The 27,368-nt window shown below is 47.8% G+C and overlaps 2 protein-coding genes across 2 annotated transcripts in view; one reads left to right on the top strand and one right to left on the bottom strand.

Moving 5' to 3' along the window:
• Positions 1-9,255, top strand: part of MRPS5 (mitochondrial ribosomal protein S5) — a 65,088-nt gene extending 55,833 nt beyond the window's left edge. The window contains exons 10-11 of the mRNA XM_014964376.1: positions 6,631-6,767; positions 8,674-9,255. Coding sequence (XP_014819862.1) covers positions 6,631-6,767; positions 8,674-8,898 — 362 coding nt within the window. The 3' untranslated portion in view covers positions 8,899-9,255. The remainder of the gene's footprint in view (positions 1-6,630; positions 6,768-8,673) is intronic.
• A 4,488-nt stretch (positions 9,256-13,743) lies between these two features.
• On the bottom strand, positions 13,744-20,264 carry MAL (mal, T-cell differentiation protein). The gene is made up of 4 exons (XM_014964386.1): positions 19,881-20,264; positions 16,009-16,176; positions 15,517-15,654; positions 13,744-15,287 (listed from the first exon to the last, which is right to left on the bottom strand). The coding sequence occupies exons 1-4, from the start codon at positions 19,965-19,967 to the stop codon at positions 15,213-15,215; spliced, it is 468 nt and encodes a 155-aa protein (XP_014819872.1). The 5' UTR covers positions 19,968-20,264; the 3' UTR covers positions 13,744-15,212.
• Positions 20,265-27,368: the final 7,104 nt, after the last annotated feature.

Genomic DNA, 27,368 nt, shown 5'->3' with positions numbered 1-27,368 from the left:
CCTGATGTTCAGGTGGTACCTTCTGTGTTTAAGTTTGGATCCTTGCTTCTTGTCCTGTCACTGGGCACCACTGAAAGGAGCCTGGCCCCATCCTCTTTGCACCCTCCCTTCAGATATTCATATATATTGATAAGGTGTCCCCGGGCCTTCTCTTCTCCAGACCAAACAGGCTCGGCTCTCTCAGCCTTTCCTGATATAAGAAATGCTTAAGTCCCGTAATCATCTCCATGGCCCTTTGCTGGGCTCTCCAGTATGTCCATGTCTCTCTTGTACTAGGGAGCCCAGAACTGGGCACATGTTGATCCAGGTACGTCTCACTTGTGCTGAGTGAAGGGGGAGGATCATCTCCCTCAACCCACTGGCAACAGTCCTCCTAACACAGCCCAGGATGCTGTTGGCCTTTTTTGCTGCAAGGGCACATTGCTGGCACATACTCAACTTGGTGGCCACCAGGATCCTCCACGCCCTTTTTTGCCAAGCTGCTTTCCAGTTGTTCAGCTCCAAGGATGTATTGATGCATGTAGTTCCTCCCTGGGTGCAGGACTTTGCACTTGCCCTTGTTTAACTTCATGAGGTTGATGCCAGACCATTTCTCCAGCCTGTCAAGGTCCCTTTGGACAGCAGCATGACCTTCTGGTGTGTCAGCCACTCCTCCCAGTTTTATATCATCAGCAAACTTGCTGAGGGAACACTGTGCCCCACCAGCCAGATCATTAATGAAGATGTTGAACACGATTGGGCTCAGTATTGACCCCTGGAGTACAATACTGGTTGCTGGTCTCTAGAGTTCATGCTGCTGATTACCACCCTCTGGGCCTGGTTGTTCAGCCACATTTCTATCCACCTCATTTTCAGCTCATCCAGCCCATACTTCATCAGCTTCTCTGTGAGGATCTTAATAGGACATAGTGTCAAAAGCTGACAGTCAAGATGGATAGTCTTCAGCAACTACTGAAGTCAAGACTGATAATATCCACAGCTCTCCATTTCATCGTAGGATGAAGATTGGTCAAGTGTGACTTCCCCCGGTGATCACCTTCTTGTACGTTGTGTGCCTCAAAATGGCTTTCTAGGATGAGTTCTTGCATCAGCTTCCCAGGGATCTAGGTGAAGCTCACTAGCCTGTAATTCCCTGGGTCCTCCAGCACCTCAGCTTTTTCAGTGTCCTGTGTCACCAGGTCCCCAGCCCCATTTGGCAGTGAGCCCACGTTTTTCCTAATCTTCCTTTTGCCACTTAGATACTTACAGAAGCCATTCCTGTAGCCTTTGACATCCCTTGCCAGATTCTGTTGGGCTGCAGCTTCCTTAGCTGCATCTCTGTCTCTGTATTCTCCTCAGGTAACCTGTCACTGCTTCCATCATCTTTTTATGTTTGAGTTTTGCCAGGAGCATCTTATTCATCCATGCAAGCCTCCTTACACTTTTGCCTGACTTCCTGCTTGTTGGAATGGACCACTCCTGAGCTTAGAGGAGGTGAGCCTTGAATATGAACAGCTTTCTTGGCCACCTTGTCCCTCCAGGACCTTATTCCATAGGACTCTTCCAAACAAATCCATGAAGAGCCAAGGCTGCCTTCAACCTTCACATCCCTAACAAGCCCTTCCTTGTTTGAGAGTATGAGGTCCAGCAGAGTGCCTTTCCTTGTTGGCTTCTCTGTCACTTGAGCCAGGAAGTTTTCAATGCCCTCCAGGTATCTCCTGGATTGCTTGTGCCCTTCTGTATTGTTTCCCCAACATCTATTGGTGTGGTTGAAGTCCTCCATGAAGACCAGGGCCTGTGAACATGAGGCCCTTTGTAGCTCTCTCTGTAGGCCTCTCTGTAGCTCAAGTAGGCGGCCTCATCCACTTGTTGTTCCTGATCAGGTGTCCTTTAGCAGACAGACATGCACTACAGTGTCACCCATATTGGTCTCCTTTTTAATCCTTACCCATAAGTTCCCATTGGCTTATCATCCACCCCCAGCGCAGATGTCCGTGCATCCCAGCACATAAAGGGCAACTCCACCTCCTTGCCTTCTCAGCCTGTCCTTTCTAAAGAGCCTGTATCCCTCCACTGTGGCACTCCATTCCTGTTAGCCACCCACCACGTATCTGTGATTCCAACAAGACCATAGACCTGCAACTGCACAGAGATCTCGTAGTTCCTCACGCTGATTCCCCATGCTGTGTGTGTTACTGTGCAGGCACTGCAGAGAGGCACCACAGCATGCAGAGTTCCCAGAAAACAACTTTTCCATGCATGGACCCTTGCAGACACTGCCTTGCTTACACGCAGGCTCTGGACTTTGTGTTTGCCCCCATCCCACATCGTCCTGAGACGTTTCCAGCATGTCTCAGCCTCTGGAAACCACTCAGGGTATTGCTTATCCGTGCCGCAGAACATCCTGCCTTTTGGAGGGTGGGCAGCTCTTCATCTTCATCTCTGACTTGATTTTAACAGCTAAAGTAGTCATGAGACTGCTCTGCTAGCCACATTGATACACCTGTAAGCACTGTAAATTAGTTCCTAATGTGAATTAATAGGGGGAAATGCAAAACAGTTTGTCAAATACGTTTATGTGGCTGTGAAGCCCAGCACTGAGCTGTAATTAATAGGTATAAAAAATTACAATTATTCATAGCTTTCACATTAGACCGTGGCATATGTAGACTGTCTTCACTTAAAGTATAAAAGATAGCTTCTGTTTGCCGCTGGCGTTACAGCTGTATAGTTATGTATGCTGAAGCCTCCCACTTTGCATAATTACAGCTGGCAATTTATTTCCAGTTCCTGCACATAGGACTGAGCTTTCTCAATGAATGACTACAACGAAGCCTAATGTTTTGGCAGGAGAGGCAAAGGCACTGTTGTACTTAAATGTTCCTTTCTTGAAGCAGGGGACTTCATCTGGTTGTACTAGATGATCTCTATGGTCCCTTCCAACTCTAAAAATTCAGTGAAATTCAGTGAATGTATTCCTAATCCCTGCAAAGTGGAGAAACCCCGTGTCGTATGTCCAGGATTACATATTAGAGGCAAGTGAAAATCCAAGTTAAAAAAGTAACATAATATGAACATTTGAATGTGACCTTCCCTCGGAGTAGTCCCTTAGTGTGGATGTGAAGTGGATGTTCTATTTCCAGACTCTTGTTAGTGGCTTCCCAGAAGATTGTGTTAGATTATAGGAAGGATGCATTTTAAATATTTCTTTTGCTTACCTTTCTATCTTTTTCAGTGTGAGGAAATCTGTTACATTTAAATGACCTTGCCCACTTCTGTAGCCCTGGTTGAATTTAACTGCAGGAAGGCAGGGTGGGTGCCACAGACAAGGAAAAAATGTCTGAGCACAACTTCAGCTGGTGTTTGCAGTTGGAACCCTTTGCTTTTGTGTTTGGAATGGATTTTGTTCAGTGACTGATGGACCAGTTTTCTGGCTTCTGAGCTTCACGTATTAACGAATCTGCAGAACTTAATTGAGATGAGATGGGACAAAAGCAACCATAAAACCAGCAGAAATGAAATGCTTTAAGTCACTGAAAATGAAACTTTAACAAATGGCCTTTCAGAGGTGATTCACTTGTAATTGTGTCCAAAATTTGACTTCGTCTTGTAGCATAGGAAACAGAATTTTTTCTCAAATGGCAGAACAAATGGCTTTGGATGGTTATAGTTTCTTTTCCAATTATAGGTTAAAAGAAAAAGGGACATATTGGCACAATAAAACATGCAGCAATGGAATAGATTTTTTTTTTCCTCGTATATTCAGCAGCAAGACTGTCTCACAGAGTGGACTAATCAATAACCTGGCTTTTCAGCTTTTAAGTAAGATACATGAGAACTATAACAAACCAATTTTTAAAGATTAATAGAGCTAGGCCACATGAAACAAATCTCTCTGGGGAACAAGAGAGCAAAATTAGACTCCTCCAAAAATAACTCCATTAAAATCAGGCAAGTCTAAGACACCGTTTGCAATTAATGCTAATGTACTATAATTATACATTGGAGCCAACGTAATACCCTGCAGTGGAGATGGATGCAGATGACATGCAAACCTCTGTTGTGTTTGTGGATATTGAAATATGTTTGTCTCTCCTCACCACTCACCTACAAATTACAAGTTGTTATATTACAAGCTTTTGTAATTTGGCTTGTGGTTTCCACAGACACACATGGAAATTTTTTCGATGATCTTATTGCTTTGAACAGTAAGTTGAAAGCAAATGAGTGATGAACTTCAACAAGGGCAAGTGTAGGGTGCTGCACCTGGGGAGGAATAATTCCCTGCACCAGGACAGGTTGGGGTCTGACCTGCTGGAGAGCAGCTCTGAGGAGAAAGACCTAAGAGTCCTGATGGACAATAGGATGACCATGAGCCACCAATGTGCCCTTGTGGCCAAGAAGGCCAATGGCATCCTGGGGGGCATCAGGAAGAGTGTGGCCAGCAGGTCAAGAGAAGTTATCCTGCCCCTCTGCTCTGCCCTGGGGAGGCCCCATCTGGAGCACTGGGACCAGTTCTGGGCTCCCCAGTTCCAGAAGGACAGGGAACTGCTGGAGAGGGTACAGCAGAGGGCTACAAAGATAACGAGGTGCCTGGAGCATCTCTCTTATGAGGAGAGGTGGAGGGACGTGGGTCTTTTTAGTCTGGAGAAGAGAAGGCTGAGGGAGTCTCATCAATGCTTATAAATACTTAAAGGGAGGGTGTCAGGAGGATGGGCTGGTCTTTTTTCAGTGGTGCCCAGGGACAGGACAAGAGGATATGGGCACAAACTTGAAGATAAGAAGTTCCACCTAAACATGAGGAGGAACTTCTTTGCTGTGAGGGTGGCAGAGCCCTGGAAGAGGCTGCCCAGGGAGGTGGTGGAGTCTCCTTCTCTGGAGACATTCAAACCCACCTGGACACATTCCTGTGCAACCTGCTCTGGGTGGACCTGCTTTGGCAGGGGGTTGGACTAGATGATCTCCAGAGGTCCCTTCCAACGCCATATCACTCTGTGATTCTGTGAGTGTCACAACACTTATGCTTCACTGAAATAATTACTTTTTCTAGAAATACAAAGACTATTTTGCTGTCTTTTCAATGCAGCTTTAACTCTGAGTCTGTTACCTCCTTTATTTCCTCTCTCTGTCCTTCACGTTGTGTCACTAATGTAATAACTCCACTTTGCACAGACTGCAGAGCTGGTGAACGGCAGCTGCTGGGTCAGGAGGTGGGTAACAGCTTCACCTTTTAGGAAGATCAGCTGCCAAGTGTGAATCTGTGAGTGGGTGCAATGATGCCTTCCTCAATTTGCAGCGGCTTCAGCCCCACTTTCATTGCCCAAAGCTTTGCCTACCAAGACCTGAGTAAAATAAAAATGTGGTAGGTTTTATTTGGCTACCCAAAGGCCTGTGAGCAGCAAGAGACACCAGTGCCAGTGGGTACTCACCCTTTCCCCAGTGTAAATGAGACTCTTCCGTTGGAGCATTATTGCCCATGGACTTCCTTGAACTTTCCTTTTCCTTCCCTCACCAGTTTCTCTGCCTGCTCTGTGTCTGATAGAAGTCTTGAGCACAATTCCAGGCTGGAGAACGCACTGTGGACCTCTCATCCAGCAGCAGTCTCCCTGGGAATGAGAGGTGCTGACATTGCTTCTAGTGCTGGGTCCTTCTGGAAGGAAGGCAGCAGTGCTTGGGCACAGAATCATAGAATTGTCTGGGTTGGAAGGGACCTTTCAGATCATCGAGTCCGACCATCAACCTAACACTGCCCAAACCACCACTAAGCCGTGGCCCTCAGCACCACATCTGCCTGGCTTTTAAATACCTCCAGGGATGGTGACTCCACCACTGCCCTGGGCAGCCTGTTCCAAGGCTTGGCAAACTTTCGCCGTAGGATTCCAGTTTAAATCCCTCCATCATGTATGTGAACCAGGACTTTAAGGTCAGATTTGCCATCATTAGGAGTTATTGAAGGTGTCACTCAGTACTTGGTCACCTGAAATTGCAAAGGAAGCAGTTTTGAAGCTATGTGAGTATTGCTTCTTAGAAAATACGATCTTGTTCGGGATCCAGTTGCATTTAGATCCTCTCCCCTTGGAATGGCTTCTTTTTAGTACTCTTTGAAGTAAGCTTGTTGCTTTAGTTCTCTGCTTTTTTTTTTTTTTAATTATTATTATTATTCTTTTCGGTTCAGGAAGTACTAGAGTGTTATTTTTCTGCTGAGTGAGAGAAAGAAAGTGCCTTTTGTTCAGCGAATATTCGCAGGGTGGTGAGGTGTGTTTGTGGAAGATTCTTCTAAAGCTGCTTCTCAGTGGTACTTCTGAGGAATACTGCCCAAACCTGTGGTATTAAACAATTCTTCTGGTTGCATTTCCTATGGTTTTCTGTTTGGAGTTTATAGGTGGTGACATTGTCATTTGTTTTTACAATATGTTAAGTAAGGTGTATATATATAAAAAATCCCATGATCTTTATGTTAGCGTGGCTGCAAGACAGGGAAGAATGGTCTTCCCAGAATGGTTTTGCCATTTTTTAAGATATAAGGTGTTTGAGCACCTGCTAGGTAACAAAAACAACTAAGAAGAGGTCTTACTTCTGTCTTCTTCCTTAGCTAAGTTTTGTGCTTACAGATAGTCACATAATGCTAATTTGTATTTTTTTTTTCCCCAGGTTATGGTCTTCATTGCCACCGAGCTATCATCACCATCTGCAAGCTAATTGGCATTAAAGACATGTACGCCAAGGTTTCTGGATCCAAAAACTTGATTAATGTTACCAGAGCTCTCTTTAAAGGCTTGACACAACAGGTAAATTTGCGCTCTCAGTGGTTCTCTATGGTCAGTCAGGGAACAGAATAAGATTGTTATTGTAATAGTTTGTGGTTAAACAGTTTATATTCTATGCTTAAAATGAAGTAATTTTCCAAAGAGCAAACCAAATCAGCGTGTGAATGATTCCTCAGCAGCTGTATGCATTTGTCCAGTCAGAAGCAGCTGTATGTACCTCTGCCTGCTCCACAGCCAAATGCCACCATGGGACATCTGAATTTCTGGGCTTTCATTTGCAGTATTTTTGGTGACATCTGAAACATCATGGACAGAGGAAGTCGTGGCCCAGCTTTGGTTGCTGCTGCATGTTTGTCTGCATCCCGAGTTTTCATTGCCTAAGGCCTGAACATCACAGCTGGTTCTATCACTAGTATAATTAAGATCTCTGAAATAAATCAGGGAGGTGGTGACATTCCGTCTAGGTCAGAGTGCTCCCGGTGGAGATGTCTCTGAGCCAGCTCTCTGTGGTTGATGGCAAGATCCAACATGCAGCTTTTCATCTGACTTCCTTTGAACACCAGCCTTAGGATGAGTCAGCCCTGAGGAAACTCCTAGTTACCTCATTTGGTCGTAGCGTGTTGGTGGCTGCGGGGGTGTAGCTGTACAGCCTTGCAGAGCTGTAGTTGTCGAATCTGTCACCCTGTCCTGGCCAACCTTCTCAGTTTAGCCTTGGGAGGGGGTTATGGTCCTCTTTGCCTAGTAAGATAGTTACAGGTGCTTATCAGTATCTGAGATTAATTAATCAGACTTGTGGAAGTCTGTCGTGTGCTTCCGATGCGTTGTCTCTGAGAAGTCCTCCATGGTATGACTAGAAGAATAGAAGAAAGGCCCGCTGTATGGCTTATTGCTTTGAGATGTGCGCTTAATGTAGTTCTAGACTGCTCTGCCTGAATGGGAAAAATCTCCTGTTCCCAGTAGGCATTTATTCTCTAAATTCTGGGTGTTAACAAAACAACTTGTATGCAAGGAAGAGGTATAGTTGAATCATAGAATCATCTGGGTCAGAAGGGACCTTCAAGGTCATCTAGTCCGAGCCCCCTGCAGTCAGCAGGGACACCCCCAACTAGACCAGGTTGCCCAGGGCCTCATCAAGCCTCACCTTGAATATCTCCAGGGATGGGGCCTCAACCACCTCCCTGGGCAACCTGTTCCAGTGCTCCACAACCCTCATAGTAAAGAATTTATTCCTAATGTCTAATCTAAATCTGCTTTTCTCCAGTTTAAAGCCATTAACCCCTTGTTCTGTCATTGACAGCCTTTGTAAACAGGTTCTCCCCAGCCTTCCTGTAGGCTCCCTTCAGGTACTGGAAGGCCGTTATTAGGTCTCCCTGGAGCCTCCTCTTCTCCAGGCTGAAGCACATGGCTGTTAAAACCTAGATGCCACATTGAAAATTTTGGCACCTTCTACCCAGAGTGAAATCCAGCCGCTACCCAATAATGAAAATAATGTTAAATTCATATGATTACATTAGCTAATATTACCTGTCAGGGCAGTAATAAGCACTTTACTGTTGTCAAAGCGAAATTTATATCCAAATAAAGACGTAAAAACTGCATGTTACGAACATGTCAACATGCAGCCTTGTAGCAGGATGTGCCTTTTCTTTCCAGATACTTTCCAGAAGCGTGTTCCTCGAGGATGATGCTGTAATGCTAATATATGTGCCATCTGGTTGCCTGAATTCCTGCTGCTTATGCAATCAGCTCATTTGAAACCCACGAGCATGAACCTGATGAGTCATTTATTTTATGCAGTTTAAACTGTTTATTAGTAAATTAAATTTCCTTTTTTTTTTTTTTTTTTCCTACCCACGTAGGGCTTGACCTGAAGTAAACCAACACTGTGCATCATTGCTTGGACTGTCTTTTCTCTTTCCTGCTGCAGGAGACCCACCAGCAGTTAGCGAACCAGAAGAGTCTCTACGTGGTGGAGTTCCGGGAGGAGCAGGGCCCTCTGCCCATCGTCGTGGCATTGCCTGAAGGGACTGTCCGCGAGGATCCCGAGCCTGAAGATGAGGTTCCAGACACAAAGCTGGAGTGGAGTGATGTGAAAGAAGCTCAGGGAATGAAGAAGTCTCCCTGGGCAAATGTCAGACGGACAATATGGTAAAAACTTCAGTCCCTCTGTCTCTTCTGCTCAGAGATGCAGCTTGGAGAGCCCAGGCCAAACGCCCAGGTTGTCTCAGCTCACATTTCAGAGGAGGGCAGCAGTAGCTCTCTCGTGCCATTCGTATTGCTGCTCCTGTTGCTGCTCTTCAGTAACACTTTCCCACAATTCTTCTGACCACTGTTCAACGAGGGACATTTGGATGGAAGCAGCCAGGGAACGCGACTTTGTCTTCAAGCATGCATTTACTCAATTCCTGAAGATGATGTTTAATCCACAGATCCCATGTTTCCTTCACAAGCTCTTGGGAAACTGCTGAAAAGATAAGGATGGGAAAGCAATAAAGAATCCTCAAAATGAGTTCGGTGTGGGGCCTCTTTTGCAAAATGCCAGTGTCTTGGGAGACCTTGAAGCAAGCAGCCGTGGTGGGAGTTAATGTGTGCACTCTCCAAGTCACCCCCTGGGCTCACTCATTATGGGGGGGGAACTGTGAAATCAGAAAGTAGAAATTGTGTGCTTTCTGGGGGGGCGGGGAGGGAGGGTAACGTGATGGTGGGCAGCAGCTGGAGTTGTGCAAACACTATCCCAAATGAGGCAGCCCAAATATCTGAGGAAGCCACCCCACAGTCCCCTGTGGGATACTGCAGTGTTCTGACCGGCACTGGAAGTCCAGTCCAAAACCCAGCCTTTCTTACGGTGCTCTCCTCTGCATGTCTGCTGAGATAAGACTTAGCTTCATTTTTGGCCAGTTTGGTACTGAGCACAGTAGAGTCTTGGACCCAGAATTCAGGAGGGTCAGCTGTCAGAGGGTGAAAGGAAAAAGCAAGTCCATGGTACACACCAGCCTCCCACCAAAAGATAAACAGAATCTGCAATCGTATGCGAGGACAGAATGCTCTACCTGGCAACTCCATCTTGTTGTCTTGGCCATGGCAAAAGAGACAGTGGAACTGAACCCAAATGGTGTTTTATCATGGAGTGTTACAGCAATCCAGACGATACAACAATTCAGGAGTTCTCTTCTGTGCTGTGAGTCCTTCTCATGGCACCTCTGTGTGCACCAAAGGAAGCTTTGCTTGTACCACCTGTTTTACTAAAGACCAGCCTCGGAATTTACATTCAAAGTTCTGATGTTGAAGACATTTAGGAGCAATATTTTGCACTGATTTTAGTGCAGGTTTCTGAAGACAGTGGTTGTGTATATACAAAGAGACAAGTTGAATTTAATGAACTTTCTAATTCATAGGCCACCCTCCACAGGATGCCAAGTGTTGTGCTTGCAAGCTTCCTCGTAAGCAGCAGATCACACTGCTGCTGGAGAGTCTATGCTCACATTTAGCTGACATCTGACTGTTGAGCAAAATCAAGAATGAAGAAACCTTGGGCTAAAGGAGTCAAATCTTGCCGCTGCTGACCTTCAGTTTGCCTCTGCCTGTGCAGAAACACTGAGCTGAAGTGATTTGGCTCCACCGCTGGCCCAAAACAGCCCCAGCCTGGGTAGTCCAGAGAGCCTGAAGTGAGGATCTGGATCACATCTGCCGCCTGAGCTGCAGAGAGCAGGTGGATCGTTTTCTCTCTTCTCAGGATCAGGAGTAAGGCGCGTGTTGGTTGCAGGGGTTTGCATCCACACTTGGAGATGTCCTGCAGCTTCCCTGCAAAAGCCCCCCATGTTCTGGCCTAAGAATGGTGATGATGCCACAGGAGATCATACAAGGCCACTGCTGCACAAAACGTGGGGATGTGGGTCATGTCAAGGTCTCCAGCAATCTCCTCATTGTGGGATGAGATGGCAGAATTGAGCCAGAATGAGGAGCCATTTGCCTTTTCAGATAGTAATGTGGTAACCACCATGCTCCCTCTTTCCCCAAGGTCTCTGCACCACCTACACTTCATCTACTCCCACGAGAGTCTTCGGGACTCCTCTGCCTTGCCTCTGCTCCTTGCAGGAGATGTAGGGCTCTTCTCGGACCATCAGGACAATAACTCATGTTTGAGCACTTCCATCAATCAGGAAAAAGGCATTTCCATCCCTGTCCTCCAAGCAGATGGGGTTTCACTGCTTGAATCTCTTGGCCTAAGGGAGAACAAGGAGCAGGAGGGAGCTGTGGTCTGAGTGTGGAGATCAGAGGTGGGGAATGGACCATGGTCAGGTGTGGAGAGGGGGAGGCAGCCCCAGCCAGCCACATATCAGACCCTGTCACAGACCCACATGGAGCCCTGATCCCTTCATAGAAGTCATCTTTTGTGGGTTTCCCATTTTCACAAGTTTATTCATATTGATACAGGTTCAGCACACAGTTCGCTCACAGGCGGTAAAACACCAGAAACTCCTGAATGGAGCTGGTCAAAATGTTCTAACGGGCAAAGCAAATTCTTCTGCTTCAATTCGGGAGAAGATGGAAGTGCTTCTAACTCATTGCATCACTGGAGACAAGGTATCCGAGATACAAGTACTTGGGGAACAGCAAACATGGCTGTTAAGAAGGTATTTAATTAAGCAAGAGCAAGCGAGATTACAATCTGGGCCTGGTCAGTGAATGATACATCTGTCATCTTGTTTCTATCACAGGAGCTGAGGTTTTTCCTGCCTTCAAGGGGATGGTTTTAACTAAAGTCTAATTGCCTGCTCTCTGGAGTAGATGCCTGCAGACTGAGTTTAGCCGAGGAAGCTGGAGATGGAAACTCCAGTTACACCATCAGTTGAAATCTGGTGGTGGCTGTGGGTTTTAGCAGTGTGATGGGACTAAGTGCTCAGAAAAAAAGGGCTCATTTGTGGCTTTTTAAATGGGCTGCTACATCTGCAAGGGGATCCCAGGGGTGGGGAGGATGAATGAAATGGCCTGAAGAGGATGCTGCTGGAGATGAGGTGACAGTCTGGGGGGATCTGGAAATGTCTGAGCAAATGCAGAGCCTGGGATGGAGCAGACCTGGGAGCAGCTCCGTGGGCAGGGACGACCCGTGCCTTGGGGTCAACAGACCTGGAGGGCAGACCCTCTGCAAGCAGCACCGGGCAAAGCCAGCTGTCCCACCTTCTGAGGAGCCAGGGCAATAGGCAATTAACCCCAGATGAGTCGCTCTCTCCATGGGAGAGGGACGTTCCAGTGGGGTAACAGCAAATTCTCAGGCCAGTGCTATCCTTAGGGCTTTCTGTAGGGGCAAGAACTGCTGCACATAGGGTAGATGGTCTGTAGGTCCTGTGAGGTTCTCAGAGTTCCATGCAGCATCTCTCCCTTCAAGCCTGCCATTTTCCAGGCAGCAGCCTTGGGCTGCCCAGCTTCCAGGGCAGGTGGGTCTCCATGGCTGCATTGGGGTGATGGGAGGGCTGGGCACGCTGGACCATGGAGACCTCAGGGTGCTCGATGCATTTTCTGTTTCTCATCTTTCCACCGTGCAGGGACCATGCCTATCGCCCCAGCTCGCCTGGCACCCCAGAGGTGCCGTTCAGCAGCCTGGTGGGACCGAGGTGCTGTTCAGCAGCTTGGTGGGACCAAGCCACAGCTCGGGGTGTCACTGTCCCATGCTGGGGCACAGCAGCCCGGTGCCGAATGGGGGCTCATTCACCTGCAGCTCCTCAGCTGCAGGGGGGTCGATGTTGGGGCCACGCTGGGAGGGTGTCCAAGGGCTGGCACAGCTTTGCAGCACTTCATGTGGATGCTCTTCACCCTGCCTTGGTCCAGGTTACGCTGGGGCCATGGGGCAATGGCCACAACCTCCTCTCAGCCCCCTCCCTGGCCACGGTGGGGCTGATGGGCTCTCCCGTGGCAGCAGCACCCAGCTGGGTTTTTCCAGGGACGGTTTACAGCGAGGTTAGGCTCATGCTGGGGGGGTTGGGGGGGAAGGTATCTCAGCAACCCGGGAGGAGCCAGCAGAAAAGGAGATGAGGAGGCGAACTGGTGCAGACTGGTGTAAACTGGTGTGTGGCAGGGAAGGGAGAATGAAAGGGCAAAGCAATGCGGAAAGAACTGGGGAAGAGACACGGGAACCCTGCCAAGACATGGGCTGCAAACGTGGTTTCCACAAGGGACAGGGATGAGGGGGCAGATGGTGCTGCTGGGCGCAGAGGGGCTGGCCACGCAGGAGGGGGGACAGAGCAATCGCATCCCAGGGCAGGACCACAAACGTCTGCCCTTGTAAAGACACCCAAACAGAAAGGTGTCTTTGTGTTTTAATATTATATTCACAGGCATCAATAGAAGCAAATCTGGGCACCAGCCCCCCCTCCCCCCCGCCCCACACACACCTCCCATGATGACGTGATGCTGAAACCAGTTTTGACAGGTGCACGTTAAACCTTCAGAACCAAGTGCCATTGTCCAGAGCTCCTGTGAGTTCCCTCCCTGCTCTGAAAAGTGGTTTTTTTTCCCACCTCTGTTGCAATATCAGCTTGCTTTTGTCCCACAATAACACAAGCAAAACAGGTCAGGCTGGTTTTTCAGCAAGGGAAAAAAAAAAAAAAAAAAAAAAAGAAAAAAAATAAAATGGTTTCCTGACATTGCAGTTACGAAGCTTCAACCCAAACCCATGGTCAAAGGCAAAAAGCAACAGAGATGCCTCCAAGTCAATTTTTATTTCCTTTCCATTCTCCAGTCCTTGCTATTGTCCAGGAACTTCAGACTTGAAATGGAAGCATTTTTTGCCCCTCAAGCTAGAAGGCTAATTGGGTACCACTGTTTGTTACAGTCAGGCATCTCCAACATGAAAATACCCTTTCTTGGGTCTAAACCCCATTTGAATTAACTCACTGTCGCAGCCCAGCCACTAAGCACCACGGCACCACGCAGCCCCTCGCTCGCTGCCCCCGGGGGGATGGGGGAGAGAGAATTGGAAGGGTAAAAGTGAGAAAACTCGTGGGCTGATAAAGACAGTTTAATAGGTAAAGCAAAGGCCACACACAGAAGCAAAGCAAAACAAGGGATTCGTTCACCACTTCCCATCGCAGGGAGGTGGTTGTCCACCCCCAGGGAAGCAGGGCTCCATCACACCTAATGGTTACTTGGGAAGACAGATGCCACAACTCCATACGTCACTCCTTCTTCCCCCAGCTTTTGTTGCTGAGCATGACATTGTAGGGTATGGAACATCTCGTGGGTTGGCTGTGTCCCCTCCCGGCTCCTTGTGCACCCCCAGCCCTCACTGGTGGGGTGAGGAGCAGAAGAGGCCTTGGCTCCGCAAGAGCACTACTCGGGGATAACGAAAACATCTCTGAATTTCCAGCACAAATCCAAAGCAGTGCCCCATACTCACTACTGTGGAGAAAGTTAACTCCATCCCAGCCCAGACCAGCACGCTCGCTCAAGTAAACGCTCTGGAGTAATTTAAGCATTCAGGTGAACATTGTCACTGAGATTAACCCGAGTTAGTTTAGCCCCTGGCCTGGGCACAGGCTCCCCTTCCCAGAACAGCCCTCTGAATTCCTGCCCAAGCCTGTGCCTCCTCCTCAGGCATCGCCGTGGCCCAGGGCAGTGCCCCCAGGGCTGCACAGCAAAGAGAAAAATGGCAGAAACGACTCTTGTCTGTTTGCAAAATCACAGCAAACCCATCTCTCTTAGCAACGTAGTGCTGGGGTGTGCGAGAGCAGCCAGGCACCAAAGAGTTGTTTGGCTCTTATTCCAGTCATCCCTACAACCCTCCTACAGTCTGCCCTGCACCTTCCCAGTGGTATTTTGCAGGGGGTGATTATAAGGCAGCGGTAATTAATTGCTGGCATTATGCTCACGCCTCATAATTCATCAATGCCTTTCAGGGGTTGCCATAACTCCTGTTGCCCTGAGGCAAGTTAAATATCACCCCCGTTTCTCATCACAAGTCATAGATGGCCTTTCCGGAAACTGCATGAAAATGTTCTTTTGGCACAGCAGGTTTAGGGAGGAAAACAGGCTCACATGGATGGGCAGCAATTAACATGACCAGGTTTCATACTCCTGTTTGTTAGTGCTGGTTGTCCAGGCTTCCCCCACCAGCAGTAACAACCCTGGGGGCATAAAGGTGTGGTTCAGGGAGATTTTAGCACTTTGAATCCATCTACATTTTTATTTTTATCTTTTTAAAACTGGATATTTTTCTATTTGGGCCCCAATTTTACCAGCATCAAACTGTACCCAACCCAGAAGAGACGGAAGGGAAACAGATTGCACCAGGATATTGCCTTCTCTGGCAGACCCTTTGTCTTCGTTGCCATGGTCCCACATAAAAAGCTGCTTGTTTATAGTATATACATCAAAAATCAAAACCCAAACCCAGCCTGGAAACCGCAGTCGTCGCACAATTTTTGCATTCATGGGGTGACCACAAGACACACTTGGGAGGGGAGGAGGCTCTTAGGATGATTTCCATCGCAGGAGCGAGTACACCTTATGGATCACGTACATCAGGGTAGCCAAGAATGCAAATACCTACAACGGAAAAACACATCAGCCAGTTAAATTTTTATTAGATGTTAGAAGTTCCCACACTCAGCAAACACCTTGTGATACGTTATATCTCTATTGACTCTTGCATGTTTGTAGACGTTCATGCGTAGTAGGACTGGGACCGGTTTCTCTCCCCTCTCCTGGTGCAGATTTGCCCTTGTGGCCCCTCCACGGTTGTCCCCCGCCCTCACCTCCCTCGCCAGGCACTCACCACAGCAGCAATGTTCTCCTGGTAGATGGTCATCACCAGAGGGCTGGCAGAAAACAAGCCGATGCTATAGGTGAAGAAGGCTTCCAGCACGGAAGCGCTGAGGTAGAACAGAGCCGCTGTCACCTGGCAGATGGCATCCTAAGGGAGGAGGATCACACAGTCATTTCCAAGCAAGAAGCACATGGCGAAGGGAAAAAAAAAAATTTAAAAAAAAAAAAAAAAAAAAAAAGAACCAAAAAAAAAAACCCCGCCCAAGACTATTCCCTAGTTTCTTGAGCTGCTATAGTTGCTAAATTGAAGAAAGCATACTTCGTTTGCACATACTTAGCTGGATATATGTTGTGTTATTTAGGAAGCAAAAAAAAAAAAAAAAAAAAAAGAAGGAACCCACACAAGCAAACCCCTGGAATTTGGGGTTTGTTGTCTACCATGGTTGTCCACCAGTGACACCAGGGAGGGGGAGAGGCCCTGAGGTTCATCACATCCACTTACCAAGGCGACCCAGGAGCTGCTGCCCCCGTGCGCCCCGCAGATGTAGAGGCACAGGAGGCCGGTGGACATGACGAAGCAGAACACAGAGACAAACATCACCCAGCCTTGCAGTATGGGTGCCGGGACCTTCGAGGACGCCACCAGGATCCAGACAAGGCCCCCAAAGATCTGCAAGCAAAAGTGGGGGAAAAGGTGAGCATGGAGGAGATGGGCTTGTCCAGAGCAGAGCCACCAGCCACCCGCGCCTCTGGCACTAGCACTGCAGATGGCAACAGCCCAGGGATGCCTGCGAGTTCTTCTCAGCCTCCACTGGGTGTTTAGCTGGGAGCATCTGCCCACGACCTTGACCTGAACAAGCCCAGCTGTAGCCTTGCTTCCTGGTGTCACCGCCATTCACCTGCTCGGGAGGCCGGTTGGGGCACTTCGGAAGGCTGGTTTCGATGAAGAGGGAGGCTTATTTCAGAAGGGCCTGTTTGCTTCACACCCAGAGCTCGAGATCCCTGAAAAGAGTAGGGTCAGACCCAGCTCCACCTGCATGGACAGCACAGCCATGTGGCCCCATGAAGGCCCCAGCCGTGGCCCTAATGAAGGCCACGTGCAAATGTCTCCCTGAAAGGAGAGAGAAGAGGCTGCAGAGGGGTGGTAGGGCCAGTTTTACTCTCTGAGGAAGGCAAATAAGGTTGAGGCTCCCAGCTCCTCCTGAGAAGGGGGACCTGTATTGCTGCTCCAGCGGTTCAGATCATCCTTCATTGGCTATGCCGGCACCATGGTCAGGCAGCAGTTGGGACCTCATCCTTCTCAGCCTCAGGAGTTTGCTGTGGGTTTTCTGGTGGAGTGAGGAACAAAAGGACAGCTATATTGAGACTCCATCCTTTCTCCACGAGCAGATTCCTACCCAAGATGATGAGAGCACGATGTCCACTGCTGTGAAGTGTCCCAGCTGCAAGTGGTGTCTTTGCACTAAAAAGCACTCAGTAGTTTTTCTCTGCTACAAATCAGCCCAGCTGTTTCTTGAACCGGAGCAAAGTTTCTCAGCATCCTACGATGAGGAGCTCCTCAGCTGAACCCACACCGTGTGGAGATCAGTGCTGCTGCAGGGACCTGTCCCCCATCGCTGGTTGGTCTTGATTTTGCAGGCAGGTCTCCAGAGGTAGGAGAGCCTCACTGACTTTAAGGTCATTCTGATCGCCAGTGTAGCCCAGGCCAGCCTTTGCCAGCATCCAAGTGCCAACTCATACAAATCACGGCACTTCCATTTCCTTGGAGGCATTTTGCAAGTGGAAAAAAAAAAAAAAGTCTCTGATTTATGATACTCAAAAAGTGTCACATCATTTGTGTTACCCCACAGCTGTAGGAAAGTTCACTGGTTCTGTTACACAAACTGAAACATTAATGAATGATGGTGCCTGAGACCTTGCAAATATCTGAGTGAAAATATGTCTTCCAAAGTCCTGCTGTTGTGGTGCCTCTTGTAACAACCAAAGACTGACATTCAAACCCTAATCCAGTCCCTGTAATAACTCCTGTGGTGACACCATGACTGCGTTGCAGCTAAAGATCCTGGAGAAAACTTTGTGGTTGCTCCATGAAAATCCATCACAGCTGGGGTGAGAGACGGGGTTGGGGGAAGAAGTATTACTTCTCGTTTCTTACCACTCCCCGTTTCTCTTTTCTCAGGATGTGATTTCTCATTCAGGCCAGTATGTTTGACATAGTTTGTTTACCGACTCTGGTTCTACAGTGTTACTGTTTAGCAGACTCATAAAAATGAGGAAGGGTTCAAGAGTCTTTCAATAAAAACCCCCAGCAGGTTGGGGACAGCAGTCTCAGAAAAGATTATCTTTTAAATAGCCTTTAACAAAGCAAAAGTATCTGTTTTCAGCTTGTTTCACCTTTTCTGCATAGGCCTGGCTACCCATTTGTGCCGAAAGCTCTTCAAATAAAACAGATTACAAGAATTAAACCCAGCCTTACAGAATACAAACGGTAGTTCTTAATCAGCACATCAGATGTGGCAATCATCTGAGCCCCAGGAAGGACCTGCTGGCATTTTCGCAACTGCCTTAGCATTTGAAATGCCAAATTTTTTTTTGTCGTCGTTTTTTTTGTTACCATGTTAACCCGCTGCAGAAAACCTCAGATTACACTAAGGATTGAGAAACTCTTTATCCTTCTGAATGCTGTGATTCAAGGCAGCCACCTCCTTTGTACACAGGGAGAGAATACAGCAGCACCACCTCAGCCCCACACCTCCCGAGATGGAGCGATCCGGTTCTGCAGCATTCCTCCTTCCTCAGCCCCGATGGTTCCTGAGCCTTTAGGATGTGCATTTCCAGATCTTACCCAAACCCAAGGACAGGCTGCTTATTTTTGTCTCATTAAGCAAGCTGCCTTGCCAAATTCGCTGGAGGCAGCGATTACAGTTTAAGGCGCGGGTCGGTACCAGCACCGGTACCCTACGCACACTGGGCACCAGGGTTAATGCAACAAGGATGGCTGGCAAGCGTTACCCTGCCAGAACCTTCACAGGGACTTTGCCACCCTCTGTGCACCTGCAGGAAACCTGGGCCTCGCTCTCGGACACCTGGGCACAGGGACCAAGTCCCCAGAGGGTATTTGGAGGAGCCGAAGCAAAGGCTCTCCCCGCGCATCGGCAATTCCTGCTTTAACCCAGTTCCTCTTTGCTTGACTGCTGGCACTGATGTACTTCAGAAACTGGAATCAACAACTCCACTTTGGGACTACATCACGGGGAGAACGAAGTAAATACTGTAAATCCCAGGAGGGTGGACTGAGTTGGGTGACAGGGAAGGATTTGGTCCCGGATGGCAAAGTTTTAAGCATGAAATAATCTGAGTGCCCTCCTCCAGCACTCAGCCAAACCCCTCAAGGCTGGATGAAAGTACTCAGGCTTTGGAAAAAGCCTCTCAAACTGTTCAAGGAGAGCAGGATTCACGGACAGGGACAGAGGACACAGGAAAAATGTTTTAGTTGAAACTTTCCATTTTCAGTCAGTGCTCACAGCAACTCCTTTGCTGTATGCCAAATCTATTAAGATTATAATCTCCTCCTGCTCAATGAAATTAAACTATAGGAAGAAGTTACGAGGTGTTTGTTCACCCTTGGCTCACCCACCGTTGGCCACACACCCAGGTCCCACACTTGGCACCTCCAGCTGAAGCTCTGCTGCTGCAAACAGCCAGCCCTTGCCCCCTACTTCAGGCAAGCAGTTTATCCTCTGCCTGTATCAGCTGCTAAAATCATCTTCCAGTTAATTAATTGGCTCAATTCGGCAACCTAGTTTAAACCCACCAGCAACCCCTCCAGCTTTGTTAAGCAGGAAACTACAAAAGGTTTTCAGAGGCACCATGGAAATCCCACTGGGGACTAAAGGAGCACTCCAGAACCCCCCTGATCCTGGCTTTGAGGGTGACACTGGGCTTCAGGGGCTGCCCCCAAACCCCTATGGCTCGGGCATCTGGTGTGGTTCCTCAGCCACATAGAATCGTCTAGGTTGGAAGGGACCTTTAAGATCATCTAGTCCAACCATCAACCTAACTCTGATAAAAAAAAAAAAAAAACAAAACACACAAAAGAAAACCATACCAGAAAAACCCCACACATTACTACACCGTGTCTCTAAGCACTGTGTCAACCTGTCTGTTGAAAACTTCCAGGGATGGTGCCTCAACCACTTCCCTGGGCAGCCCATTCCAAGCCTTAATAACCCTTTCCAGGGTAAAAAGAATTTCCTGATATCCACTCTGATGCTCCACACGCTTTGTGTCAGGCCCCATCCCTCCGACACCTGCCGCAGGAAGCCCGCGGGATGCCCCAGCCCCTGCCCTCCCTGGGGACAAGCCGGCACTCACGATTTCAGGAATGAAGAGCACATCTGGGAAAGTCGTCAGGACACTCAGGCCGCTGGGCAAAGAGGCAGAGGAAGTTGCTGAGGACATTGTGAGTCTCTCCTGCGGTGGCCGTCAGCCGTCTGGCTCTAGCTGCCCAGGGGTAGGTGCTAAATGCAGCCTCCTTCCTTCCCTCCCTCCCTCTCTCTTCCTCCTCCTTCCCTCCCCTTCTTCCTGCTCTTCCTCCTTCCCGCTGGCAGGTGAAGACAGTTGTGAATGGCACAGGTGTGGCCGAGCCCCGTGACTGGGGGTCACTGGGTGGCCGATGGGCACCACACGGGCAGGTTTCCAGGGGATGAGAGCAGCCCTGGGGCACCGGGAGCAGAGCTGTCTCTACAGGAGCTGAGCGTGCAGGGCAAGTCCCTGGGTGGAGGTGGGTGGCACTGGCTTACGCCTGAGGACAATGGGGAAGAGCCGTACCCACCCAGTTGGGCAGCCTCTCATCCCCTTTATTTGCACAGCAAGTCACCTTGTCCCCCACCCAACATGAGCTGGCCACAGCGGCGGGCACCAGGGCAGCTGGCGGCCAGGGCAAGCTGGGACGTGCCACCAGCAAACAGCGGGGCTGAGGAACGTCTCATGGATGGAGACTCATCCCGAGACAAGGGCAGCTGAACTGCAGGGCGAACCGCTTCCCGTCATCTCAGAAGGAGATTGGATCTGCCAAGGTAACAAAGAAAACCTGAAATAATGAGATTTCCCAGGCCATTTGGCTTCCTTTTTTCCTATTATTCTCTTTTACGCTGGAGTCCATGGGAGTGAGTCATTCCCCTCTCCATAATATGGAATGTTTGCTTCTTTTTTACGTGCTCACTTGGATAACCAGTAAAACCACCCAACTCTGGAAGCTAAGGCCAGAGACGTGAAACATCAGGCCAATAAAAGGAGCGATGTGGCAACACAGGTTGCTGTGGGGCAGTGACCCATTTCAGCCTGGACCTACACACGGAGCTTGCCCTTCCGCAGCTGCTCTCATCCACAAGGTTTCATGCATGGTCTGGAGCAGGAGGTAGGACGGCCTTGTTCAGAGCATCACACAACAGTGTGGGTCGGAAGGGACCTTAAAGATCATCTAGTTCCAGCCCTGCTGTGATGGGCAGGGACACCTCTGTTGGAAGCACAAACAGTAGCAAGGCTCAGTATTGCTGAAACCTTCCTGGTGCCCAGAACAGACACAGAAACTGGGTGAAGATCCTGTGGTTTGTGTCGCCATGGCACCAGGGAGGAGCGAGACATGAAGTGAAGGCCACATGGTCCCATTCTTTCTTCTTTGGGGGTTGGACTAGATGATCTCCAGAGGTTCTTTCCAACCCCATGTGATTCTGTGGTTCTGCTCTTCACAAAAAAAAAAAACATTTTGTGCAATTACTGGCAGTGCAACCATAAAGAAGGATGCCTTGACCACAGTCCCACCCGCCCACTCTGCACAACAGGGGTATAAATATTACCCTGATTTCACACCTAACAGAGGGACAAGAATCCAGTGCCAAATTGTCGGGACCCAAGATCATTGACCCAAGATCAATGGGATAGTCCTCCTCACCTGCCCCCTCAAAAAGGGATATGCCTTTTTGGTAAGATTTGCTCCTTCGGCCACACTGAGTGCTCACCTGGGAAATACAATCTTTACAATTGTGAAGATACAATCGTATCTTTAAAGCTACACAGCTGTTCTGCAGCTTAGTGCATTTATCACTGGCAATCTTAAAGAATCTGCATATGTTGCATAAAATAAACCATACTACTAGTGCACCTGACTGCTGTTTTTAAAAGCAGGTGGACCTACAGCAGACAGGCTGCTCGTGTACCCGGTGTTGGGACTATAGACACGGCAAGAAGTGGTCTCACTAAATGCAACAACCTCCCACCAGAGCAGGTTGCTCCAAGCCCCCTCCAACCTGGCCTCAAACCCTTCCAGATACGGGGCAGCCACAGCTTCTCTGGGCAACCTGGGCCAGGCTCTCACCACCCTCACACCAAAGAAGTTCTCACCCACCGACACCCCCAAGTCCTTCTCCTCAGGGCTGCCCTCCATCCATTCTCTGCCCAACCTGGATTTGTACTTGAGTTTTGCCCCAAACCACACTTGCCCTCAGACCTTGCACTTGAACTTTAAGAGGTTCGCACAGGCCCACCTCTCAAGTCTGTCAAGGAAACCTCCAACTTTTGTTCTTCATTAATGAAAACATTCTTGGAAAATGCTTTTGCTCTAGGCTGTTTTGGAGCAGCAGGAAATGGGGAGAGCTCTGCTGGGAGGAAAGGAATAAATGCCTGCCCTGAATCCAAGGGACACAGAGAGGCTGGGGGCATCAAGTGCAAGAAAGGAACAGTGGGAAAATTTTCCCTTACAGAGGGAAGCACCAAAATCAGAAAAATTGAGCAAATGCTTTTAATAAGAAGATTATGTGAGGGGGATAGTCTCCATTTCAGGGACCTCCCCACCTTATTTTATAAACTGTGATCAGAAAGAGAAGGATCCTCCAGCCTGTGCCTGAGCCCAGGTGGTATCAAACCCATCTGAAAAACAACCGTCACTAGGACTTGCTAGAAGAGTTGCAAGGACAATGAGCACCTTGGCAGGACATGCCAGACAGGGTTCTGCATGTTACAAAGGGATGTGTACATTTATTAGTCTCAGTCTGAAGTAACAGCCCATACCATTTAAATAGCCACATTCATAGCAACATCACTCACCAATTTCTTGTTAATGTTAGGTTCTATGTCATTTCCCCCGCTTCTCTCTCCTGGGCTTAATTATAACCATTTTACCTTTTCCTTCTTACAAGCAATTGCAGTGGCTTTTGGTTTGGTTTCAGGTGGCTTGCTGGGGAGGAAGCAGCACTGTTTGCCTCCTTTTTCCCTGTTACTTCTCCACCCACCCACACCCTTTTTCTTTTATCACGGGATGGTCCATCACTAAGCAGTGTCCTCCAGCTGAGACGTAACCCGATGACAGCCTGGAGCACGACAGCTCCTGTCCAGGAAGGATTTATAAACACTACAGACAAGTCAGCTGGCTCCACGGAGGGAGCAGCTTCTGCTGGCATGACTCAGATTCTTTCCCAATATTCAGTCACAGCCTTTCTGTACTACGCTTTAGGTTTTGCCTCATTATGTCTGCAGAGAATAAATTATTTTTTCAAAATTTGAATGCTGAGGCAGCAGTACAGGGAGGAGAAGAGAGATGAAGTCAATGCCCGGGTTGTATTTCACACTCTACTTCAAGAGTTCTTTCAGAGAAAGGAACAATTTCATTAAATTGATGTAGGCTTCTGTTTCATTTCTTACAAGTTACTGTCTTGCATCTCAGACTGGCAAGTCAAACCTCTGGCTGACTTCTGAGGTCTCACAACAACCTTAATAGTGTCAAGCTACAGTTTCAGTTTGTCACATTTCATATGAACAACCAAGCGTTAGAACATTGGATGACAGACCTTGACTTCATGTTGGTTTTGAGATCCAGATCACACTGAGATTCCTCCCGAGGCAGCACCATAGATTTACAGAGTAAACTCTAGCCACAGTGAGCCCAACCACAGGACCATCCCTAGACTCAGCCCACGAGTTGTGGTGTATTTCCCAGCTCACTGGAAAAACACTGGGCAACTCAACATTGGAGGGTCTGGGAAACATCCCAAGTGGTCTCATCTCAACCTCAAATGGAGTAGTTTCAATCAATAGTCAAATATCCTGGAGTTTCAAGTTCATCCCTCCAGAAGAATAAAAATATATCCTGCTGTTAAGGAAAGAATTCAAGAACAGAAAAATGCACCTAAACAGAGAAAACTTGAGTTTACCAGTATAGAGCAGCTTGATGATGGCTTTGACTTTTCCAGTGTGCTGCTTTGATCACACTTCACTTTTTCAGCCCTGGTGCATCGGTAAGAACACTTGATCTATCGTGCAAACCCCAGAATTACTTCTCAGTTTGCTTTTGTGATTATGTATCTGACTGGGAGCTCCCAGTGATAAAAAGCTATATCTGCTTACACAGTAAAGGGTCCTGAGAGCAGCCAGAAGAGCCATTCACCACATACCACTGCAGGAAGAGAGCATTTCTGCTTGAGGAAGGTGACGGTCACAGAAATAATCAGACTCTGCGAAAAACACCAATTGGACTCCTTCTGTATGAAGTGACTTTGGCAAACAGTATGCCATTGGCCAACAGATGTTGGTATTCTCTAAAGGCAGAGCAGTTGCCCATCATGATGTTTTTCTTTTCAATATGTACAATTTTTGAGAGAAACTTGTGACACAATTGGCAAAAGATTATACAGTCCAATGCCAGTTTGCAGCAATGTCCATTTTAATTTAACCAATTTTCTGAAGACCTGGCAAGAACATTACACTGTCCAAGTGCAGGTCTAAACAGTAGACTTTTTGCCTCTGATGTAATTCAGCCTCTTCAAGCATGGATATACATATATTCAAAAAGAAAAGATTAAAAGCTGCAAGATTGCAAAACCATATTAAAAAGGCAGGAAGTTACCGTATGCAGTCTTTAAGGGGATCACAGGGGCACTATGAGATCTTGAAGGCTACAACTTCATTCCTATTTTGTACTGAAATGCCAACCTGACCATCAGTCTTCTGCAGGAGTTGAATTCCACATCACTTCTCCAGGTTCCTTTCCTCCTTTCCTCTGATCTCCTGGATTTCAGCCCATTTATTTTCATACACGCGCCCCTGCACCCCCATTGGCTTCACCCACAATAAATGCAAGTGGGCAACGGGACAGGCTGTTGACAGCAGAGTCAAGAAAGTCCTTCTGGCCCAAGACTCTGTGCAGCAGCCCCCATAAGCAGGAGGGGCAGCTCCAAAGGTCTGCTGCTTCTGAGCATCATCGCTCTTCATGCTGGGGCCGAGCTGCGGAACACACGCTGGCCGGAGCCCTGGAGGGCAGCTGCAGAGAGCAAGGTGCCACCAACTGAAAAGCCCCTTTTCCACCACGACTGGGCAGATGGTCACAGGCAAGTCAGAGCCACACCAGAGTCTCAAGACTGTGTCCACAAAAAGTGCCAAATTCACATGGCTCCAGGCATCTGCCCACAAACATACTAAAATGTTTTAACTCAAGGCAGACTATATTTCTTTCTAGAAAACTTAGGAAAGCTGTGAACACCCTGAAGGCAAGATCTTCCAACAAAGTCTTTAGAAATCAGAGAGATGCAGTTTTTCCCACAGTCTGTTACACATTTAATGTCGCAAAAATACAGTCATTTCAGCCTTCTTGTGACCTGAACACAATTCCAGTGATGTACAGGCATGGAAAGAAGTACTACTGTAATAAAAACAAAACCCTATAGACTTCCCTAATGCCAATATTTATTCCAAGCACTGGAAGATGAAGCAATAATAACCTTTAAAAGTGTAGTTCAAACTAGGAGACACCAAAGGTGCTGGAAAAGAAGTACTTAAGTGTTCTGGGTTGAGTGACACAGGACTAACTTTTCTTCTAATACTGGGGGAAACTGCACTTTTAGAAGACTCTTAAGTGCCTGATTTCATGAAAATATCTACTTCATAGCCAGCCAGGCTCTGTGGGATTCAAGGTCTTAGTGTTTTCGAGCCTTGCCAGGTGGGGGGCTGAGGAGGAGCAAGGCCTGGGCATTTGGCCCAGGCTGGCCAACAGGATTATTTCATACCATGAATGTCCCATTCAATATAAATTAGAAAAGTTTGCTGCGTAGCTTTCTCTCCCTTGATGGCGGCGGGTCCAGACAACTCCTTGTCCTGGTGCCAGACCCCTGAGGCCTTCCCCTCATCCTGAAGCCGTTGCTCTGGCAGTGTCCGCCATTTGCTGTCCCTGCTGGGAGCGCACGGCTTCCTGCTGAGAGAATGGGCTGAGTATAATACTTGTACATCTTATATCAGTATCAGGATTAATACTGGCTCTTTATTACTATTGTTAATTATTTAGTCTTAGTCTATTAAATCCATTTATATTTCAACCCTCATATTTCTTTGTGTTCCACAATTCCCCTTTCCCAGTGGGGAGAGGTGATGGGGTGATAGAATAATTGTCTAAATGACAATAAATCGTTATGGGTTTTCTCAAACCATAACACTGAGAGAATTCTCTCCTTAAAAAGTCCTACTTCAGTTGCCACAGAATATAATCCCAGAGCTCCACCCTCTGGCTCCACTACTTAAGGCAACAAACAAAAAACCACCAAAATAATACATATAGACAAGACAGGCATTGTTGAACTCCCTCGCCCCCATTACAATCTTCCTGTAGTGCCTACATCACTGAGGAAAAAACATTTTTCAAAGAAATTCCTCTCTTTGTGTATCCATTTTTTAACACAAACAGATCAGACCTTCATACTGGTGTTCCCCTCAGCTCCTTTTTGGTCTTAAGAAATTCATGTGCTCCTTGCAAAAGTATTTCAGTATCTTCATTATCCTTCTCTTCTGAACTTGGTTCCCAGTCAGAGTCTTCATCAGTAGGCTCACACTCCTCTTCCTCATCACCTATCAAGCTGTTGTTAAGGTCGTATTCATTTGGTTCATCAGCATTGTCTTTGTCACCAGCTTTCTCCACAGCTCTTTTTCCTGTAGGGACAAAAACATCATCTGTTCATGAATCACAAACGCAGAACGAAAGAGACCTCTCAGAGACCATCAAGTTGGTCTTTCTCCTGTTATAAACTGTACTCATCTGGGTAACAAAACACACCACTAGGACAGTACAACACTCCTCCAGGGCAAGGTGGGATGAACTCATCCAGAGTTGCACGGTGATGCAGCCCAAACAACGGTAGGTGGTGAAGCTGCCCAAGAGAGCCAGATGGTGAATCTACCAAAAAAACCCCACAAGGGTAAAACTGTACTTAAAAAAAACAGACAGTGAAGCACCAATATAAAGCCAGATGATGAAGTGCTCTGAAAAAGCCAGATGGTGAAGAGCTGTGAAGAAGCCTGACAGTGAAGTGCTCTGAAAATGTCCAGGAGTGGAGAGCTCCAAAAAAGTGTAATGGAGGAGGGCTCCAAAAAAGTGTAATGGAGGAGGGCTCCAAAAAAGTGTAATGGAGGAGGGCTCCAAAAAAGCTCTGCGGTGGAAAGCTCCCAAAAAGCCCCCGGGTGGAGAGCTGCCAAAAAGTCCCAGGGTGGAAGAGCTGCAAAGAAGCCTCAGTCTAAAGCAGCTCTACAAAACACCAAGGTGGAGACCTCCAAAAAAGAAATGGGATGAAGCACTCAAAATATGAAAAAGGTGAAATGCTTCAATAAAGCTCCAGGCTGGAGACCTCCCAAAAAGCCTCAGGCTGGAGCAGCCCCAAAAATTCCTGGAACAGAGAGTTCCAAAAGAAAACCAGGCACTGATGCACTCCTCCAGACAGGCACAGTGATGAACTCCTCAGGGGGAGCGTGCTGAAGTGCTCTAATAAGACCTAGACTCTGCTAGAAAAGAGTGCACCCTCTTACAGGATCAGATACAATGCTCCACAG

Source organism: Calidris pugnax, unplaced genomic scaffold, assembly GCF_001431845.1.
Source record: "Calidris pugnax isolate Ruff unplaced genomic scaffold, ASM143184v1 scaffold219, whole genome shotgun sequence".
Lineage (NCBI taxonomy): Eukaryota > Metazoa > Chordata > Aves > Charadriiformes > Scolopacidae > Calidris > Calidris pugnax.
The sequence above is the reverse complement of the archived record's forward strand: the minus strand, read 5'-3'. Positions and strand labels throughout refer to the sequence as shown.